Source organism: Lepidochelys kempii, chromosome 8 (assembly GCF_965140285.1).
Source record: "Lepidochelys kempii isolate rLepKem1 chromosome 8, rLepKem1.hap1, whole genome shotgun sequence".
NCBI classification, from domain to species: Eukaryota; Metazoa; Chordata; order Testudines; family Cheloniidae; genus Lepidochelys; species Lepidochelys kempii.
In genome coordinates this window covers 46,975,915-46,999,192 of record NC_136387.1, presented here as the reverse complement: position 1 = coordinate 46,999,192, position 23,278 = coordinate 46,975,915, and the positions used below count along the sequence as shown (strand labels likewise).

General features: G+C 40.5%; 1 protein-coding gene across 4 annotated transcripts in view; it reads right to left on the bottom strand.

Moving 5' to 3' along the window:
* The window catches only part of KIFAP3 (kinesin associated protein 3), a 138,021-nt gene that overhangs the window by 65,493 nt on the left and 49,250 nt on the right, over positions 1 to 23,278 (bottom strand). For 3 of the 4 annotated variants that reach the window (XM_073356365.1, XM_073356364.1, XM_073356366.2), the window contains exons 11-17: positions 20,417 to 20,517; positions 15,141 to 15,249; positions 12,900 to 13,012; positions 11,353 to 11,518; positions 10,979 to 11,104; positions 10,454 to 10,552; positions 7,824 to 7,909 (exon numbers count right to left, since the gene is read on the bottom strand). In XM_073356365.1, the coding sequence (XP_073212466.1) occupies positions 7,824 to 7,909; positions 10,454 to 10,552; positions 10,979 to 11,104; positions 11,353 to 11,518; positions 12,900 to 13,012; positions 15,141 to 15,249; positions 20,417 to 20,517 (800 nt within the window). The remainder of the gene's footprint in view (positions 1 to 7,823; positions 7,910 to 10,453; positions 10,553 to 10,978; positions 11,105 to 11,352; positions 11,519 to 12,899; positions 13,013 to 15,140; positions 15,250 to 20,416; positions 20,518 to 23,278) is intronic. The other variant, XM_073356367.1, reaches the window with a different exon arrangement.

Here is a 23,278-nt window from a genome sequence, read left to right as displayed (position 1 = left end):
ATATATATATATATATATATATATATATAGCCTCTTCTGTGTACAAAGATAAATATTGAGCAATAAAAGATCCCAACTGCTATGGGAACCAGTAGTTGCAGTAACTTCTGCCCTGTTTTGTTTGACCTCGTGTTCAAGGAAAACTACTGCAATCAGAACTTTAGAGACAAGCTATAAAACAAGGTAACAGGTCTTATCTGCTAACAGAAATAACCACTATACTTAAGCTTGTCTAACAGTTTCTATTCTAACCCCCCATTTTCAGTCCATAACTTTCTGAAACATTCACAGCTTTCCAAACTTGATCTCTCCCGCAAGGTGGGTGAGTGTACGTGTTGTCTAATCCCATACACATATACAGTGTTCAAGCAAAACTGATCAGCTGATTTCCTTAGGAGGAGGAAAGAGAAAAACCAAAATTGCTTCTCCATTATGAAATGTCCCAGGCTAAATTCAGAGGTGTGGGTCAGCTGTGACTCACTGTGAAGATAGAAAGAGGGGTTCACTAAAGGGTCTAGGTTGCTTGGCCTGTCATCCGTATCTTCATACTCAAAGTTGAAAGCCTGTGCTGTTGCACAAATGTAGTTTGTAAAGTAACATGTAAAAAAGCCAAAAATGGCCGAGAATTTAAAAACTGGACAGAACACACTAAATCCCACTGATGATTGAACCTGGTGATATTCTAAACAAAAAGAGCTCTCTGTTTCCACTGCTTCATTATGACTCCACAGATATTCTAGGCTTCGGAATGAGGTTTGGAGTTATTGTGTGTGCTGGATGTGTTTTGTCTCTGGGTATGCATTGTTGTGTTGTATGAAGAGTTGTATTATTTGTATGGGTAGTAGTTGGGAGCACTGGTGTGGCAGCAGCTGGTCAAGTTATCCACCATCTCTGCAGTCTTCCTCTACAACCAGTGAAACTGTTGCACACAAATTAGCTATAAAGGGGGTGATGGGTTGAGTTACCTCTGATATCACAATGGTCTAGGACAGTGGTTCTCAAACTAGGGCTGCAGACTTCACTAGAAACTAGAAACTAGACTTCACTTAGAACATCCTAGTGGCTGTTGATTTGTCCCATAACCTTCATCATTTTTGTACTTCATTTCTTGTTCAGAGAAAGCCCCTGGCGGGCTGGGCTGGTTTGTTTACCTGCCGTGTACGCAGGTTCGGCCGATCACAGCTCCCACTGGCTGCGGTTCGCCGCTCCAGGCCAATGGGAGCTGCAGGAAGAGTGGCCAGCACACCGCTCGGCCCGTGCTGCTTCCCGCAGCCCCCATTGGCCTGCAGCAGCTCCGACTCAAAATCCCAAAACACTTTAGAACCATTCCCAAGCCTTCTTAGACTCATTTGGGATCTGACATGTTGGACTGATCCTTGGTTCAAACAAAGCTGTTAGGGAAACTGACCAGATAATGTGGAAGGGATATGGACCCTAACACTATATTAGTTTGATTTACACAAAAAACTAAAAAGTAACCAAGAATAAGTAAGAAAATTTAACTACACAGCAAGCCCTAATACAGTGAGGAAGAGAAAAGGAGGAGGAGCCTGACAGTTCAGAGACCTCTCTCTTTAGTGATGGAAAAGGAACTGGTATGGGATTGAGCCCACTGATCTTTAAATAGCTCTGATCTGTCTGATGCTATGAGCAAGTATACATGTAGTGCCAAGTGCCACTGCTTTCCAAAGGCTTCCAACACAGGTGTCAAGATGATCTCCGAAAAGTGGGGTAGCTAAAACAGTCAACGCTCAATGGAAAACTAAGATCTATTAGTGTGAATCTGACAGAACGCACTATACATGAAGCTGATCTTAGTCCCTGAACTGAGACAGCCAGTGTGTGTCCAGATTATAGGGTTAGTAAATTAGCTCTTTCACACCAGGACTCAGCACCACATCCAGAAAATTGAAGCTATTCAAGAACAGCCAGAGACTAGTTTTCCTGTTGCTGAAAGGGGTCATTCACATCCTCCAGTGCAGACTGCCCATATGACTCCATGGTACATACCGTACTAAAGCAACACATCTGTTTCAATTCACCAATGGCGGAATCAAGCCAAGCTGTATTAAACAAATCATCACTGGTGTAACGTTTCCATAATTTCTGTGACAATTACTTTACAGCAGAAAGCATATTTCCCCCAAGGCTTGCAAGGCCTCTAATTTTCCTCAATGTTGTTTCAATCACACTATATGCAGCTTCTTGATGACTGAAAAACGTGTTTGTCTCCTTAAAAAGAAATTAGTTTTAAGTATCAAAAATCTCTCTCCCCACATTTATTTTCTGATTTCTCATCGTCATAGCAACTTGCTTATGTTAAATACATGTGGGCAAAAAGTCTGCAATATTATTTAATTATTTTTTGTTGTTGCAAATTTAGTACTGATGAAGAAAGCTGGCCTGACAATCCTGGAGACTGAAATCTTCTATTACCCGCTGCACAGGCACCTCACAGGCTCTGGCAGTGCAAGCAAAGTGTGCCTTGATGCTGATCTTGATGGGTAGCTTTATGGGCTTCTCCACCATGGCCTCTGATCTGGGTAGCACATCCCATCAGGACCTCTATGTTTTGGCCCCTCCAGCCTCATTGCTGCTATTCTTCCTTCAACAGTGTGAGATGTACCTCCACCTGACATGGATGCTCAGGACTTCAGAGAAGCCTCCATTCTGGAGCAGAGAAAAGATGATGCCATCATGTGGTGATTCCTCCTGCCCCTCTTGATACGTAGCACTCTACTGCCTAACCTCTCAAGGAAAATACGGATCAGTGGGTTTCAGCTTTTCTGTATGGGCACCGGGGAGGAAACTGTCTAAGTAGGATCTAACACCACTTCTAAACGGCAAAGTAGCAAGTGTCTGAGAAAGAAGAGGGCAGAGAGCTCTCCCAATATATACCAGTAAGATCTGTTCATCCATGTGTGGCAAGCTTCTGACAACAGCAGGGAATGGGAACTAGGGATAAGTTCCCTGCCATCCGCACACTCATATGGCTACTGCGGGCTTCCCACAACCTCTTCAACACCAGCTGATCTTGCTGCTGCTGTTCCTTTTCTGGATCCAAGGTTTCATTCAGGACTGCCAGCATGCAAGGTGAGCCATTCTCCCATCCACCCTCACAGCACTTTTCCTTTCCTCTCCCTCAGCACTTCACAGGATTCACATCTGAAAACGTGTACTATCTGTAACATTGAAATAAAATCTACAGAACATGGAGTTGTGTTTTCTTGCATCTTTTTTCCGTTTCTGTCTCTTTACTCCCCTCTCCAACCATTAGAACATCCCTTCCATGCCAATGCTAGTTGAGAGAGAAGGGATTTCTTCTCTACACTGTCACTAGGCCTCCTCTGGCTGCCCTGAAACACTGGAGTTGTGCTCTCAGGAGCATGGGGAGACATCTTCTAGACTGTAAGCCTCTTCTTAGTTTCCCCACAGTGGAGGAGATTTCGGGGTCATCAGCCTATGGCGCTAGTGCATCAATGGTCCCTGAAGTTTATCTGCTAATGTTTTTTTCAAGTTGAGTGTTTATAACATCCCAAGCGACAAGACTAGCATCACTTCCCTTGGGAGATTACACCACAGTCTACAAGACCTTACCAGAAAGAATCATTCACCAGTAGGAATTTTTCCTTATCTTGTCAGTCTGGATTTTTCTTTTCTTAATTATCACTTTTGTTTATTATACCTCCCTGTACAACCCTAAACTGTTCCTTCCCTTCCTCGGTAGTGGCATACAGAATTGTGCTTTGTGCATTTGAACTCAGGAAAGGATTCTGGAAATGTTGACAACATTATAAAGCAGAGCACAAAACAGAAAAAGGACAACAAGCCATCCTTTGGTGGTTTAGAACAGTGGTCTCCAAACTTTTTGGCTCGCGCACCCCCAGGGTGAAGACCGGAAGACCTGCCGCACACGCGCCACTGACAGAAGAAGACCGGAAGATCAGCTGCAGGTGTACCACCGACGGAAGAAGACCAGAAGACCAGCTGCAGGCATGCCGCCGATGGAAGAAGACCAGAAGACATGCCGCAGGTGAGCCACTGGAGGGAAACACCAGCTGGGATGTGCAGAGCTGCTGCTGAAGAAAAAAAATGGCAGAGTGCCGTCCGGCGGCATTCCTGCTGCCGGGCACCCCCTGGGATCATCTCGCGCACCCCAGTTTGGAGACCACTGGGTTAGAAAATTAAGCAGGCAATTAGTTATCTAACAATTGTAATGTAACATGAACTAACTGGAACAGTGCAGTGGAGACACAGGCCTGGTCTACACTAACGAGGTAAGTCAATCTAAGTTACACTAGTTAAGTTATGTAAAATACACAACTTAAGTTGATGTAGCTTATATTGACTTACAGCCGTGTCTACACCATGCTATGTTGATTGGAGACACTCTCCCGTCGACATAGATTCTGCCTCTTGGGGTCGTGGAGTACTGAAGTCCATGGGAGAGTGCTTTCGCATTGACTTATGTCTTCACCAGACCCACTAAACCAATTACCGCTACATCGACTGCAGCAGAGCCGATTTAGCCCTTGGAGTAAAGGCTTCTAAAGCATTCTGAATGCATTTTGCTGAATCAGAATATTGATAGAAGAGACATCCAATCTTGGACCCCATGGTTGTGGATTCGCTAAGTAATATTCTAATACAGCGTTTCTTAAATTGTCACATCTCTGTATGTGCCCTGGTCAGTGAACAGAAGTTATTGTGCATTGGGATAGAAGACTTTCCTGCATGAATGCACTGATCTAGCTTAACTGGAGCCTGTGGGAAGAACAAAGAAGAGTATGACAATGGTCCTAGAAAAGGACGCCCAAGCACACACTTGAAAAACAATGGACAAAGTTGTCAGCTTCAATGATCTTACATTCTGTCTCCAACAAGTTGCAAGCCTTGTTCTGCCAAGGCTGGGAACTAACAGATCACAGAGCTGTAACAGTAAAAGTGACTTGGTCTCGAGGTAGGGGACAGGTGACTAAGCAGCAAAGGACTCCTTTCTTAGGGATGGGGGAGAAAAATGGCTTGTGCATTAAGGCAACAGACGGTGCCAGCCAGAACCTAGAGGTCTCAGGCTGGGGGGCTTCTACAGGAAGCTTAGCCCTACCAGAATCCCCATGCGGAAGACAGTTGAACACCTGCTATGCTAGACACGTGTCTAGTCTATTTTATTCCTAATTGCTTTTGTTCTAAAAAATAATATTTTGCTTTAAGAAGGCTGTCTGGCCACTGGGGACTACTGTCATTGCTCCTGGAGGGAGCAGAACGGCAGGGTGTGAGCCTAAGTCAGGCCTGCTGAGGTAATCATGGTTGATACACAGGGGAAGGCAGCCAGGTCCCAGTCTGTAATTAGGAAAATTGTTTTTTCTATCTCAAGAACAATGACTGCTTGAGTGCTCTGCCTCTCAGGCCTCAAACACAGTTAGCCCAGTAACTGTGATATGGTGCATGAGGATACCTGGACTATTTTTGGTGCTTAACAGCTAAGCAAAAGGCTAATTGTACTCACCTGAACTCAAGACTCTTGCTTTTGGGGTTGACATGGAAGCATTCCTGTCCCCATCACTTTCTTTTTAAGCTAACATTTTTAAAGTGCGATATGTATTGTAGAAGAATCTGATTTATAGGAATGTGTGCTGTCACTTTTCCAATATCTACTGTACTTTGATAGGCTTTCATATCCCCAACTATATAAAAGTTACTGTTCCTGAGGTTCATTTTACTTCAACCCCTTATAAAAATTCCCCAGCATGTCTTCCTTTAGGAATGGTATCTCACAGCTAAATTGAGATCACTAAGGCCTTTGCCAGAATGCCCTTGGATATTCAGAGAGGTCTGGAATGCAAGGAAAGAATACGTCAAACAATGTAGACTGATTGGCAAACGTTGCAGGGCAGCAGAACAACAATGATCTTATCTGGAACAACTCATACATAGTGGTCTCTCACATTTTCCTCAAATCTTTCCATTTAAGTAATCTTCAAAAATGTAAGACTAGAAACATTTCAATACTGTAGAACCTTCTTAAAAGCCAAAACATCTTCCCCCAGAAAAGTCTAATGCTCCCACTGGGGTTTTGTCTCACTAAACTAATTTTTTTTCTTGGTGGATTGACTCATGAGCATCTTACACACCAGGATTCAGGTGCGAATTCATCACAGGTGAAATCCTGACTCTACTGAAAGTCAATGGCAAAACTTCCACTGACTTCAACAGAGCCAGGATTTAATACCATATCTCTGCATGAAACACAAGCAGAGCTTATAATAAAGATAGATAAAACATACCAATGTCCTACAAAAATGCATACACATATAAAATAATAATATTACTAATATTTTGCACTTCTCTAGGGCACATTTTAGCCAATAAGCATGGCTCATGGTTATTACACAGAAATAAAACAGAAAATATAATACTATTGCATACATCAGAATCTATAGAATCTAACTCCACAAGTTTAAGAACAAGCAAGCTTCTGTGGTATATAGCTTTCAACTGAAGAAGATAGAGGGAGGAAATAGGGGAAAGTCCTGTTAAAACAGGAGAACAGTCATAACAAATTTTCAATACTACTCTCCAAATTCACAGCTAAGTTTTGTTCAGCGACAACAATTCACTTTTCATGATCACTATGGTACATTCAAACAGCACTGTTCATGCAATATAGCTTGCTATATATTGGAATTATTTCACCCATCACAGAAGTGAAGATATTTCCCATGTGATGACAACTACTGAATCCACCTAAATTTGCCAAAAGGGATTTAGGAAGGAAGGTGAAAAGTAATTGCCTGAAAAGAAATAAAGTCAGAATAATCCTATTCTTGGTCCCAAGCACAGACGTTTTACAAAAGAACATAAGAACGGCCATACTGGGTCAGACCAAAGGTCCATCTAGCCCAGTATCCTGTCTTCTGACAGTGGCCAGTGCCAGGTGCCCTAGAGGGAATGAACAGACCAGGTAATCATCAAGTGATCCATCCCCTGTCGCCCATTCCCAGCTTCTGGCAAACAGAAGCTTTAATGATCACTAGAAAAATAGAACCGCCAGCAGCATGGTGGCCCAACATCATTATGCTGCGGACACTGGTTCAGTACCGATTCGGATGGAAGAGCCCCACCTGAGTTGCCAACACCATTTCCTGCAGAAATCTAGGTTTTCTCTGGAGGTGCTCCATTCCAGCACTGACCACACTTGAAGTTGATCAGCTTGTGAGATCTAATGAGGTAGAATAGCTGCAAGCCTTTGCACTAAACATTTAAGATGAAATCATAAACTGCAAACTAATCCAAAGTGACAGGAAAGAAGTTACCCATAAATCCTATTCTGATAATTGAACAGGACAGAACCAACAGTGGTTTCTAATATTTCCAAGTTTAATGCGGCTAACCTTGTCATGTGCACTTACCTTTGTAAGGTGGTAGATAGAGAAAAGGTCTCTGAACAAGTAGATATAACTGAGTGAAAAAGCTGTTGGGCAACCATAAAATTCCAAAAACATACAATCCTTATCAAGTATGGCCTCACACACCGCAAAGTAGTGCTAAATAAAGAGTGATATAAACATTTTTAAAATCCTATTAACCAGCATTGTTTTTTTAAGAATCTATGTCGTTTTTAAACGAGAAATTTAGATACAGATTACTATAACAAGATAGATTAATTTTGCCATGCAAATGCAACTCCCTCTTATGTAATAAAAAGGTGCGTTTGTAGAACAAATATTTTCACTCAACAGGCCAGTGTTTACTAGTACTCTTTTAGAATACAACCATGTCACATTCAAACAGGCTCTTAAAATGGACAAAGGAACTCAACCTACCGCTATAATATCCAGTGTATTGTCACAGACTTTGCGGATCTCAGCATTTTTATCATGCATCAGGTCTATAAGATATGCTGGAGCCTCTGGGAAGAAATGGTTAAGGATGTAATGCTGGTTTTACCACAGGTTTGGATTCTTCCAACTGGCATGAGGAATTGAGCGTCACACTGGGGAATTATCCACAGCATGTGAGAGCTCAGGCTTTTTTTCAAATGGTTCATGTGCTAAATAAAGAGCTGTGCATTCACATACAACTTCTAATGAAAAGGAATATACATTTGTTTTATTAAGAATATATTCTCTAGTTTGTCACGGAAAATGCTGCCATTTGGACATCTTTTTCAGTTTACATTTTGTGCAGTTTCTCTAATTGCTGTGGCATAGTTTAGTATATTTTCAAAAGCTATAAAATGTAAAGACTGATTTGCAAACTATTTATCCTAGGTAAGAACGCTCAATTGATGCATGCTTGTGGTACAGACTTCAGTATTTTTAAAAGGCTGATCTTATGTGGATGAATGAAGTGTTATTCAAATTGCATTTCTTGTGGCTGTGTAGATATAAAAACATCTGTGAGTTTTTGTTAAAAACAAAAGGCTAACAGTGGAGGTATTTTAATCAATTAGATTACAGGATGTATATGAATTTAAGATGAAGGAAATGAAGGGTGAAGTACTGAATTTAAACTAAGCAGCATCCTAAATGCCATGGTTCGGATGTAGGTGAAGGAGGTAGAAAAGAGGAGGGAGAAAGGGTGATAAAGACTGGCTGTTGTTATGACATGGAGCATATTAATAAGCTGACAATGAACTGTTTATGAAGCTGGGCATTAGTGGGCGGAGGGACAGTTCAGTGGTTTGAGCACTGGCCTGCTAAACCCAGGGTTGTGAGTTCAATCCTTGAGGGGGCCATTTAGGGACTTGGGGCAAAAAACTGGCTATCCCAAAATACAGGGTGCTACAATGTTTCTACAGGATTTCCAATTGAATGGTTTATCATATGAAAAAACAATAACTGTTGATTTTTTTTACACACACACACCTCAAATTCAAAAAATGATTCTGTTCTCTCTCAGCATGAGCTGACAGCTTTCTGGGGGAAAAGTAAAGATAAATATTTGGCAGACTTGGTCCAACGTTACCAAGCATGCAATCACTTCAGTGAGTCCCAGGACACCTCAAACTCTCCAGGCTGACTAAGCTAAGGGAATGTAACCTGGGTGAGTTAAGTAAGAGAAATTTGTGCTTAGGGGAAAGCAGCTTTTGCAATAATGAAGTAAAGGATGATAATGGCCTGAGGGAATATTGTCCAAGTTTAAGAATTGGTATCCTGCAACTTTCTAGAACAAAAACCAAAAACTTTGATATGACAGAAAGGGGATTCTCCACTTATTTCTGGCCGTTCCAGAGCTATCAGATTTTAAAGCTGTAATATTATACCTAGAAAAGATACTGTAGGTCATTTCAGAGGTACTATCATCAAATTTATATAACACTTAGTGTATGCTAGGTGCTTTATAAATATAATACCGAAAAGATTTTTGACATGAAGACCTGACTCCCAGGTTTGAATCAGGTCCCAGTTTAAAACAAAACAAGAGAAAAAAAGAGTGAGAGGTGGTGATGACTGGAGAACAGGAGTCTAATTAAGGTCATGCAAAGTTGAAGAAAGTCAGTGAAAAGGCAAAAGGTAGCAGAGGCAATGGGGCCATCAGCACAGAAAAAGAGGAGAGCCAGGAACTGAAATCAAAGAGGAGAAATGATGGGAAGGAGACAGGGGAGTGATACATGACAACAGCACTGAGGATAAGAAGGTGAACGTTGGAGGACACATGCTTCTAAGGGGGGAAAATGGAGATGGGGGAGAAGGGGAAGAAGAGATTGGAAGCAGCAGGCATATGAAAGAACAAACATTTTTCTTCTCCATCTGAACCCTCTAGAGGTGAAATCATGGTAACTAAGGCTACGTCTTCACTACCCGCCGGATCGGTGGGTAGTGATCAATCTATCGGGGATTGATTTATCATGTCTTGTCTAGATGAGATAAATCAATCCCCGAATCGACGTCTGTGCTCCACCTCGGCAGGAGGAGTAAGCAGAGTCGACAGGGGAGCCGCCGTGGTCGACTCGCAGCCATGAGGACAGCCAGGTAAGTCGAACTAAGAAAATTCGACTTCAGCTATGTGAATAGCATAGCTGAAGTTGAGTATCTTCATTCGAACCCCGCTCCCAGTGTAGCCCAGGCCTAAGGCACCTGCCTTTACAGGTGGAAAGATACGAGAATTTTTCCCATTAAAATATTTCAAACATTTATTAAATAGTTTTCCTGTACAGTGTGTGACATATACATAATACAGTGGTGTGGCACAATAAACTTTATCAACACTCTTTTGGAATGGCCTATGTAAGGCATGCCAATAAAACCTTTATACTGCACAACACCATCTTATGGTACTTGTATACCTGTCTTATGTCTATAGTGTTCAGCCACTGTTTCAAGTTCAATTAATTCTAATTACTATGATTTTCTAAACCACCATTATTCTGTAAAGCTTGACACGTAACAAATTCTAATTATAGTAAGTTAAGTACTATAATTCTAATCGTCTGGCCTTTATAAGAGGATACGGGTCTCCTTGATGATGACATCTCTGGTGGCTTGGTGGAAGACCATTTGGTAAAAGACATAGATGATTTGGCAGACAAACTCATCATCTTCCTGCTGAGCTGCAAAAAGAAAAAAGTTTTTCCTCAAGTCCCCAAGACAGAGCACTTTGCTATTGTATATTAAAGTCTCAAGAGTTGTGTTGGGCTCTCAGGAGAGCCAAGGACACTGGGATGCATTTTTCTGGTGTCTTATATCTACCAGACTATCCCTGCCAGTGTGCACAGAACTTTTAGGGCCTGATCCAACTTCTATCAGAGTCAACAGAAAGATTCCCATTGACTTCAGCGAGAATTAGATTAGGACATCAGAAGTGCAGAAAAAGTGAGTTCACTAGACCATGCTCATTGCCATTTTGCTAGTAATGGAAAGACATTGTGCTTTCATTGGAGACTACCTACTGCTATCCTGCAGGCTAAAAAAATGAATGGTGCCACCTGAGTCCATTAGAAACTACAGGCCTGAAAATCAGAAATTCAGTAATATACCATTTAGAAGTTCAATGAGTGCTGGAATAATTCCAGATTTGGCCAGCATAGCAGCACAGGAGTCATCCATAGATACAGTTCCAATCATGATCACCACTTCCAAGACAAGGTCATCTTCTGCAGAACCTGGCAAATAAAACAGCAGAGAGCTGGGTATTTAAGAAAACTCTTTGCTGAATCCTTGAACGTTCTTATTCTTACTTATACACAGTTCTTCTAATTTTCCAACAAGCTAACATTATGCTAATTAATACACCCAAGAGATACTACAGTAGCAAAACACAATACTGCAATAAGAATAGAATATGATAGCAAAAGATACTACAATCGGAAAACAGAATATCATGGAAGACTAAACCACTGATAATACAGACCTGGTTTTAGTTTATCCTTGAGGTATGGAACCAGTTTGTACTCTTTCAGGACAAGCTCCCAGTCCAGGTCAGGTAAGGTCAGATTAGCCAGTGTTCCCAGGCATTCTATCACAAATTCTTCCTCTTCATCATTAGAGATCTGAGCTGCTAAGTCACCAACATAATCCTAAAAAAAAATATATAGGCAGGTAATTAGTAAAAGTACTGCACATGAACATAGGATTTTGAAAGGTTCCTAACTCAGTCAAAGCAAAACTAATTTTCACCAGAACATTCAAAAGGCACATCTCCTAAGTGCAGACTATTTTCAAGCCAAATTTAATTCAACACCTTAGTTGCAGACCTGTTTTTTAAAAATGACAATTTCCCCATTTCTCATTCTCTGAACCTTTTTGTTCAAACTTTTCAAGAACATTTACTGTAGGTAGAGAAAAACACCCACACATGGAAAATTTCAGCCCCCAAAAGGTAAAAGTTTTAGAAAGCTACCAGACTGAAGAAAGGGGGTTAGAATAGAAAATGTTATGGAATCTTAACCATAGAAGTGGTTTCTGCTCCCAAAAAGCCTCCTGAAATGTATGTGAAGTTACCTTATGTGGTTTACATGTATGGATTTTACGAACTAGCAGTGCACGGCAGTTAAAAGATTTGATTTCATGCAGTAACAACTTTATTAAGAGATTTGCCAATTAGAATTTTAACTCCTTATTTAACCCAAATATTTTTTTATTCTAAAATACAAATTCTTTTCCATATTTCATTTCCGTGAGCGTGTGTAATTAATGCTCATGAGACTGCTGGACAGGTAGCTCAGCCTTAGAGAATTAAGTCGCTCAAGAGTTATTAAAAGTAGCAAGAGGTTTAGAAAAAAGAAAAGGTGTACTTGTGTCACCTTAGAGACTAACAAATTTATTTGAGCATAAGCTTTCGTGAGTTACAGCTCACTTCCTCGGATGCATGTAGCTCACGAAAGCTTATGCTCAAATAAATTTGTTAGTCTCTAAGGTGCCACAAATACTCCTTTTCTTTTTGCAAATACAGACTAATACGGGTGCTACTCTGAAACCTGTCAAGAGGTTTAGAGTAGCACTTATTACTCCTGTTCTTTTTTTATTTTTTTAAGTAGCAAGAGATTCTTCACATTGCTCCTGAATCTTTAATTGAAGGAACCAGTTGTAACAGGCAAAGGATACTTCATTCTGTCCTAGATTTCTCTCTTGAGAACAAAGTTTAAGATTAGTGCTAACTGTGGCAACGGTTTCTGAGATGTGTATATTTCCATGTTTTTGTACCAGTGACCTAGACGTAAAAAGGTTTACATTGTAACCAACCACTAGTTCCTTGAGGCATCCAAAACCCCTTTAAAATACCGATGAAACCAGCTTCATAAAAACATGGAAATGCCAAATACATGAAACTCAAGAATATAAAATCGTTTGTAAAGATAAAAGCCAACCCATCCTTCAAGATGCAGCAGCAGTCTAAAGCCAAAATCCTTTCCAATGCAAAGGGATAGAGGGTACTGAGAACGTATAGCAAGTGCTTACAATAAACAGGTTTTTCGTTGGCTCATCATGTTGTGAAATGTTCCTGATCATCTTCATCAACAATGGATCCTTGAACTTCAGAGCTCTCTTCATTAACAGCTTCAATCCGTTTCCTGAAAAGAAAATGATACATGGCAAATCTCCCAGATCATATTAAAGCTAGAATCAGGTCTTTTGCTTAAAAAAAAAAGAAACAATTAGAATTTTTTTCTTATTTACGAGTATTAAAGGACAAAGACAAATAAATCAGACAAAGCAGAAACTATTTTGTTCTTTCAGGCCATAATTAGAGGGACAAATTTCACCTGAATAAACTCCAAGACAAAATATAAGGCAAATATATAATAGCCAATATCTCAATTATTGAATATTAGGACTCATCACTATAAGAGAAAACTGAACTAAATAGTTCAGTTATCAACTATAACTCTAATAAAAGCAACCCACCTGCTAAGCCTCTACTCCCACCACCACTATAACTACCCCAATTCTATACAGCCATCCCAAACTCCTGCTCTTAATTTTCAAGTCAAGTTCTCAAACAATGCCTATCCATCTTAATATTGGTAACTTGAGGAGATATAAGTCTGGACAGGTTTCTTGCAAAGGAATTTCAAATAGAGGTACTCATATATAACAGCTACTTTGCCCAGGGGAGCTGGCAAAGGCTATAAACCAAAGCACTCTTTTAGTACATGTCTAGGGAGCAAACAAGCCCTCACCGCACTTTGGACACTACAGGAACAACAGTACATTCACCAGACTCAACTATTTGATATTGTGGGCCAAATCATGGTCTTACTGATGTGACTCTTCAGGACAACCTTGCCTGTCTGATATTAACAGTTACTTTTTTATTTTTATACGAGTTTCTGTGACAGAGCACCAACAAAGGAAGCAGCCCTCATGCTAGTCAATATATAAATAGCCCTACTGAAAATATAGCAAAGGGTTAGGTCTGATACGCTGAGCAAATCAGCAACGAAAGATGATTATGCAGCAGCAGAAATCCTGTTTTCATAGAAAACATCCCCAGTCAGAAAGAGAAAATGTGATGCATACACAAAGTTGCATCTAAGTTGGTGAAAAATTGTAAGTTTCTCATAGCTATAACTCTGAAAGGAAATTCTGTAAAAATGGCATTATTGTACTGCTTTTATTGATTCCAGACCAAATAAGCTCAGTTTGCAAATAAAAAAAGGTTGTTCTCTAACTGTGAGCCCTGCCAACTCAGTCTGGGTTCTGAGTGTCAAACTGGGTTCTTTCCTTCTCATGTATCCTCATCAGTAAAAAACATCCTGCACACTAAATTATTCCCTCAGTGACACTTGTGCAAGTCCACTGTCTTCTGTGTAGTTTGCACATGTATAACTGATTGGAATTTAGTAAAAATAGAGTTGTTGATGCACAAAAAGGAATAGAATCCAGCTCACTCTGTTTTAGAGGTGTTGGCTTTCAAGTGATAATAGGACTAAAAAGCAATTAACATTGTTTTGTTCAACTACAAGTGACAGAGCTTGAGGCAGAAATCGCTGGGTAAATTCTATGGTCTGTTGTATGCAGGGACCGGAATAAATAATTGTTCCTTCTGACCTTAGAATCTATGAAGCAGTTGCCACTGAAGCTAGTGGCTAGGATTCTGAATACATACAGGGAGCAAAATGGTTGATTGAGAATGTGCCAGTTTTATGGTGTCATTTCAGAGAAGAACTGCACTTTAAAGTTGAGAATCAGCACAGGGAGTTCAGAAAAAGAGAGAGCAGCTTTGGAGCAACCGCATGAAAAGTAAGCCTGTTCATACTACGCAGCTTGTAAACACCAGCTTTGAGGGATGTAATCTTAAAATAGATCAAATTGTATCTTTCCATTAAAAAATAAAAGAGGCCCTGTGTTACTTATTCATGTCTGGAAACAGAACCCCAGTTGCCTGTAGGAAGATTTGGGGGTGAATTCCAGAGTTACATTCAACCCACATAGTAAGGGTCAGGATAAGCATAAAGTTTTCAATATAATAGTCATCAGTGATTTCATGGAACTGTTCACCACAGAATTGGAGATACTATGGCTCAATAGGGGGATGAGTGACATTAGGAGTTGACCCAACTGTGCACATACATAAATGTTTATTACAAATGTGGTTTGAATGTTTTTCTGCTGTCATTAGTTGTATTACTATTACATTTGCCATCAGGGTGCTAGGCACTGACCCAAAGATATGCTGTGAAGCTTCCGCACACTTACCTTCACAGATAAGTTGCACATTTCTCTTGTTAGCAGCAAGATTAATGCAGAAGGAAATGAGCTCCAGGTCAATGCGTTCATCAGGGCACTCAAAGAGCATCTTCATTAACTACCAACACACACAAGTAATTAAACTTTCCAAAGCACGAGAAAAAAAAACAGAGCAATAGTCTCTAGCCAACTATGCTAATCTGAATACTTTTCATATTCAGCATCTCTACATTTGCTGCCAACTTGTCATAGTGATTAATTTGGAAGGACTAGGGTTTGATTATTTGTGGACAGCCAGAGTTACTAACAGTTAAGAATTGCAATCACTTGCCACCTTTTCTAAAATAAACTAGTTTGTTAAATAAAATCCAGTGATAGGGAGATAACGTATTGATTGTGAATGGTTAAATTCCTGTGAACAGTTTAAAATCTTGTGTACTAATGCATTCATCCCATGAAAAACGGGATACTTCCGTTTGCTTAATGGAATAAAGCACTACGAATGGCTGTTTTATTGTATAATAATTCTACTCCTGCTATTTTGAACTGGCTAAGTCTACTCCGCTGCCTATATCTAAACTCACTCTGATTTATCTGCTACATGTCCTTCCCACCATCTGTCTAAGCAAACCTACTACCGCTGCACTCATTGCTACTGCCAAATACTGCAGTACTGAGCCAGTGTCTCCTTTACTACTGCCCCACTCCTTCAGTAGAGGAAAAAGGACACATGGGATAAAATACACATTTCCCACAGTCTGCTCTAATTGCTGTGGTGCATGTTAGTGACTCCGCTGATGAGGCTACAAAGAACCAACAGCTAGCTGCCATTCCATATAATTTGTTCCTATATATTCACTGGTCTATCACGGCTTACATATCAACCCTAATTTTGTCTATTGTAAGTCTGCCTTAATTTTTTACAAACAGCAAATCCAATATATAAATGACATCCAAACGTCAGTCTATTTCTCAGTCTTCACTTTTCACAGATTTGGTAGATTTGGTTCAGTTACTGACTCACAAGGTAGACCACCCCTACTGCAGCACCAACCCCAATTCTGCACACTCCCATGCAAGCACTGACGAAGCCAGACTACTTAGCTTGCAAGACCTATCAGAATCACAATGCAAGGTAGCATGGGCACAAGGCTGAGTAAAACAAATGCACTTAAAAAGAGGACAGATACAGGGGTAGGGGCAGGGAGAAAGAACTGAACTGTAACTGTCAAAGTAGTTGCACTCTTGCCCCCTAGTGGTAACACCTTGGAATGATTAAGTACAAGATGAGTGGGTATCTACCAAAAAATATATTCAGAGAAAGGACAATTAGGAGGCAACAGCACTGCAAGTAAATCCTCCACAGACAATCTGTTGGAGGGAGTTATCTGGCAATAGATAAATACACTATCAAGTTGTCATTCCAAAGAGGCTGCCAAATTAATACACACAAATTTAGGTCACAATATTGATTAATTTGTGTTCTTGTTCATATATAGGGGCTGTTGATTAACTGCTCTAATAAATTTGTTAGTCTCTAAGGTGCCACAAGTACTTCTCTTCTTTTTGCAGATACAGACTAACACAGCTGTTACTCTGAAACCGATTAATTGCAGTTAACTCACACAATTAACTCAAAAAATTAATCATGATTAATCCAGTTTTAATCGCTGTTAAACAATAGAATATTAAATATTTTTGGATGTTTTTCTATATTGTATTATGTTTTCAAATATATTGATTTCAATTACAACACAGAATGAATATTCATTCTGTGTTGTAATTGAAATCAATATATTTGAAAATGTAGAAAAACATCCAAAAATATTTAATACTCTCTCTCTAAAAATAAAGTATCTTTTAGGGCTTTCACAAGGTGATGTAAAAGCTATTGCCGATTTCCTCCTTTTCTTAAGTAAAGGTTAATCAGATTTCCCTGATTTCAAGTACTTCTAAGAAGATCTTTAGTTTATTAAATCTATGGCCCTGATATAAACATGAATTAACCAGCAAAGTCATATAGAAAGTTCAGCAAGTAGGGGATGTGACCTTTCAGAAATTACCCTCCAGAACTCTCATTTTAAAATCCCTTCAGATTATTTATATATATTTTAAAACAAACATATTCTATGCTCACTGAATGCAAAAATCTATGGAAATTAAATGTTGAACGTAGTGGGGTCAGATTGTCATTACTGAGCTACTTCTCTGTAAAAAGAAATAAATATACTCCAATTTCAATTAAACCAGTTCAAATTTTAAAATAATAGTTTTGTATGAACTCCATGTTTCCCATTATGTCTTCATTTAATTTGATTGCTCCTCGTGCCACTTCAAAAGGGAGCATAATTGCTGCCAAATAGGAAATATTAAAATTAAATTTGTTCTGCTTTTACCATGTCCATTGTCATCTTTTACTGATTTAACAGGAAGGCAGTAAAAAGGCTGCAGCATGTGCAATGAAGAGGCAGTAGTGTTCAATCAGACAAGTCCCATATTGAGTATCAGATACCACAGACCCAGGACTGAAATCACTGTGTCTAGACTCTCTGGCACCTGACTTCACTTATTTACCAATGACCAGAGGCCAACCCCCACAGCTCTGTTCACATACACCTCTGTCCAACCCCCTCCTCAACCCCAATTCAAACATCTTTGAATGATTATGCCAGAACTGCATGCCTCAGGAATCTCTTCTGACCAGTTACTCCCTAACTCTGCTGTTTGAAGTGATGCTCTGGTTTCTGAACTTCAGCAGATAATGGCGGACAGGAGCAAAGGGCGCTGTCAAGAGAGGACGTTTACCAGCATTAAACTAAAAAGAAGCTTATAGATCAAAGAGGAGCGAAGCAGGACAACTGTGGTGGAAAACATGTGGGGAACTGAGGAGATCCTTGTACACCGCTCAGTGGTAAAATATTAAATATCACCATAACATCACTGCCTAACCATGCTCTTTGATTGGCCAGGCTATTACCAATATATGCTTTTATCAGCATCTGGATGGCATTTGCACCTATTTAAACAAAACACGCATTGCTAAGGTCTAACAAGAATGAACTGTTAATACTCACTTTTAAGTGGTAATAGAATAATGCCCATTAACTCCTGAAATCCACAAGGATGCTTACCTGGGAGAATGCAGCCCCTTTCAGACAATTTAAAGTGTTCAAAGGAAAGACACAGGCAAGCAGACCTAATGGACCTGCAGACTGCAAATGTGACAGAAACAAGTCCCAACTCTTTGTGCAGATAGGATGCACTGGCAGCTCTGCAGAGGTGACACTCACCATGCAATGGGGGCAGGATAGGGCTGTTGTGCCCTATTTTGGTCACATTCACTAGCCTCTCATATCCCGTGTCCCAGTGGGTCAGCAGAGGAGAACCTTCTATGAAGGAGAATTCAACTAACTCATCAGCTAGCTTGTGCTGTGATCTTCTAGAGCTTGACTGGGGTGAAAGGGAGCGCATTTTTTTAGTGAATGGGGGACTACATGGGAAGGAGAAGTGTATTCCGCCACCCGAGATATGCACCAATAGCCCACCAGTACACACCCTGATGTGCCCTACTGCTAAGAGAGTATGGTTGGCTCCTTCATTTTATATTAAAACAATCTGAGGGAGGGGGAGGGTGACCAGATGTCCCAATTTTATAGGGACAATCCCAATATTAGGCGCCTGTATAAGAGAAAGCCCCAATTACCCCACAGTCCCATCCCGATTTTTCACACTTTCTATCTAGTCACCGGGGGGGCCGGGGGGGAGAGAGGGGAGGGGGGTCACTTTAAAATGTTCATTTCTCCCCTCCTGTCCCAACCTCTCCCCCTTATAATTAGCTCTTCCCACCAGCTGCAGGTGTACAGATATTCATCACAAAGGACCAACTGGCAAATCACAGCGTGGCTTTGGATGAACAGGGTCTTCAGCCATAGTCTAGTATAGGATTTAATGAGCACGGTAACTGTTCATCATGGTCACAGATAGCCTTAAAGTTTTTCTAGGCTTTATGAGCCAGATATAAAGAACAATGAAATTAATGGGAGTCTATTTACTTCCATGGGTTTTGGAACAAGGGTTACAGACACAACTTTGAGCAGCCAATACCTATCAGAACAAGCATGTTAGTTAAACATTATTGAAATTTCCATGGTTCTTTATATTTGGCACTAGGGGCTTTTAAACCATGCCCATATTTTCCAAAATCACATCATAACTGAGCCCCATAGTGCAAAACAAAGCCTCTGGTTTTGGTGGGAGACAATTCAAAAGTAGTGGGTTCTCTGTATCATTTGGGCTTCTTAGCATACAACTTCATCCTGTGGCAAACAATCTGCAGGATGTTTACAAGAGTATTGTGCAACATACACTTGCTATTCCCATCAGATCCTCCTTCTTCCCCCCGACTTGGAAGAACATTACAACTTTTGCCATGAAATACTGACAAAAAATGTTCTGAAAACTTTCCATTGCAACTTCCCATCGCGGATATGCTTGATGTTAAAAAGATGTTTGGCAGGAAAGAGAACAGAGTGGTGCAATTCTAAAAAAAGCAACCAGAAAGCTTTTTACACTTATGAGATGGAGACTCTATCCTCAACTCTAACCTTAAATCAGAACCCTGAGAAACTGACTCATACAGTTGTTTAAAAGATCCAGGTCTTTTTCTCTTTAATGAAATTTTGTTTGTTTATTCCCTACAGATAGTGAGAGGCACCAAACAATCCTTAATCCAGAAGGTAAGTAAAAGGTATTTCTTTCCCAACTACACAGTTTTCATGTGTCCTTTATTTAGTGGGACTGTAGTCAGAGCAGAGATAGTCCATGCAGTGATGTAACATTTGCTTGGCTGGTTTCCAGCTCATATTCCGTAATGTTGCAGACAATGATGTTCTGATACTCAAAATGAGATTGGAAAGGAGTATCTTCTGAAACTGCAAAAAGCAAAGCTCTCCAGGACATATACAGTAATTATATAGGGAACCAATTGTCATTTCCCTTTAACATGGCTAATCTTCTATTGGTATTTTCTGGTTGCCTATACCCTGATGTGCCTTATTTGCCAGCAGCACTGACAGACAAAGTTGGTCACCTATTCCTTCTGCTGGGCTGCTTAACGGTAGTCTGAATGGTTAAGCTGCCGTATTAATAGAGGCTCATAGTTATTTGACTGGGAAGAAACATTGTTGTTCCCATTATCACCTGAAGGTGTCACTGTGACCTCTGCTACCAGGAAGGCGACAAATGGTATGTTTGTGGCGGAATGCGTCTAGAAGGAAAACACATACCTGTGGTATACAGTCTGTGTACGCAAACATCGATTTAAAGCGGTCGTCCATGCTTATGTGATACAGAACACACATTGCTACCTGTCTGTAGCTTTCATTTGCTAGGGAGAATAAAAAACACAACATGAATTTATGTGTTAACTAAAATCCTCAACACTGTAGTTACTGTACATTCCTATTTCTCCACTAGAGTCTAATTCTTTAATTAAGATTACCATGATAACACTTTTTAAATTCTCTGTTGCTTTAACAAGATTCTTTTTTATTAATGTGTGTGTGACACATTAGTATTAGTGAAAGATGCTGGACTGACAGTCCCTCAGGACCAGAGTCTTCTATTTATCCACAGATCATACACAGCATAGACAGTGGCAGTACCAGCTTCTTGCACAATGTAATTTGGGAATGTATGTTCATCCCTACTATGCAGGGATCCACCTTCTATGATTGAAAGGGGAGTTCAGTCTCAGTGGCCAACCCAAACCTTCTCTCTGCCGAGAATGTCGGCAAAGGAACAAATTAAGGCCAACTAGGCTGTTGATGAGGATGCCAAGCTGAGACAACTAACTTTTTCCAAATACATAATACTGTCAGAGAGTTTTCTATCAGCATTGGAAATAAAAGAATGTAACAGATGAACAATTGCAGTAAAACTGGTAATATAAAGGTAAGATATTCTGGTGTTCCAGTGTCATTTAAGCATTTGCAAGGGGCAGGAAGGCAACTGAACACAGGTTAGATAAACAACACAAAAGCTGCATAGAACACATTATAAAGAAAAGAAAATTGAGTGTTTTTGGATTGACAGGTGTGACATTTTGGAGATCACCCAGACCAATGAGGGGTTCTGTCACCGCCAGCCTTGTAGATTTCACTGCCCTAATACTGTCCTACTATGGCTCAGAGCTCTGACACCAGTAGCCAACCTACAAGCATAAATGTTTCACCCTGGCTTGCACAGGCCTAGTTACTCCTTGCAGGATCACCTCAAGATCCCCTTCAGCTCCCGAGTCTGCCCAAGTTCTTAACTAACAGACACTTGGATTGTTCCCATCTGATTCATCACCCCTGAAGGGGTGAAACCAGCTCCCAATCACCAGTTCACTTTGAGGGACACACTCCAGATGGTTTGCACACTAGGGATAGCCTTCATTTCAAATCCCTTCCCTTTTAACAAGGTTTGCAGAGTTTTCTTCCTTTCTTCCAGACTACGTTAATTCATGGTTACACAGCCCAGGAAAAATTCCCTCCTTTCTTAGGGGTTCAAGATGGGGTTTCTTTTCAGTTTCAACGACTTTCCATGTAGCAGTCCATGATTGTTCTTCCCTGGGTTGTAGGACGCTTGGTGCTTGGAATTAGTTTCATGTAAACAACTACCCTGGGAGGTGCCCCTCCCTGCCAGATTGCTTCCCCACACTGCTGTGAGATAATGCTGTTGGTGCACTCGTGTTGCAATTACAATGTTCTACACACATATACATGCATATATTCATAACCACAACCTCTATCCAGATCTCCTAGTGACCATGAAGTTCAGAACACTACAAGCTTTCCTAAAAGACTTTACTTGGCATATCTTTATACACAAACAACATTGTATATAACCAGCTGCTTATTGCTTATTCTTTGGGGTTCAGACCCCCCCTTTCTTTCCTTGGACTTTCTGGACCCTGATTGTCACAAGTGTAATACTGGGATAGGTGGGATTAGTGCATTTATCTGAACATGCCTATGGATTGAATCAGGATATATAGCAGCCACCATTATGAAATCAGCATTTGCCTGCAATTACCACACAAGGTTATTTGAAATGCCACAATTCCCCCTAGACCGCCACTTCCAGCAGCTCCCATTGGCCTGGAACAGCGAACTGTGGCCAGTGGGAGCCGCGATCGGCCAAACCTGTGGACGCAGCTGGTGAACAAACCGGCCCACCCGCTCGGGGCTTTCCCTGCACAAGCGGCGGAACAAGTTTGGGAACCAGTTTTCTAGACAGTAGAATATAGAGGTCTTGTATTCTTTTGGAAACACTAGCGCCGCTTATGCCCAGGTCACTGGACAACTCACTCCCCCCGTTTCCACAGTTATTCACTCCCTTTCCAGACTCCTATTACAGAGACAGTAGGATGTGAAGGCAAAGGGTTTCTTGTGACTCTCAACACAGCCGTATTTACACAAACAAGCATCTGTGGCGCAGAGTTTCATACCATGCCTATAGAGCACCTCAAGCAACATGTTGAATGATATTTCCAACACGTCCAAAAATTCAAAATGGATCCACCTATTCAACTTAAGTAGAAAGCGTCTAAGGTGCTACAGTAATGCCTACTGCACCTGACACAGAAAAGTTCTGAAGACGCACGGAGGTGGCAGCACTACACAAATGCAAGCAGCATGAAATTAACAATGGTTGAAGACAAAGGAGAATTAAAGAGGAACCAATGCAACAAAACAAAGTTTACGGAATCCAGAATTCCAGGTTTATTAAGTATCTAGACATTGGGGGAGGGGGGAAGAAACCAAAAACTAACCACTACCATCTTACATTTTATGGCTACTTTAACCTCTGCACTCACCAGTATTAGGAATTATCTTGGGGTTGGGATGGAAGGTTTCTGGGAGCAGGACTTACTGTCTCTTTAATACTTTAATCCTTTGTATTTTCTTAATGCAAAAACCCTCATGCATCATTATTGTTGCATGGTTAAACCTTCACTCTGTCCCTCTTGTGCACATCCATTTCAATACAATCTTTGATAATTACATACAATTTCTCAAATACAGGAATATAATGGGGTATGATTTTTTTCTACATCCTTATGTACAGTATGTAACCATGTCATTAAAGACTATTATAATACA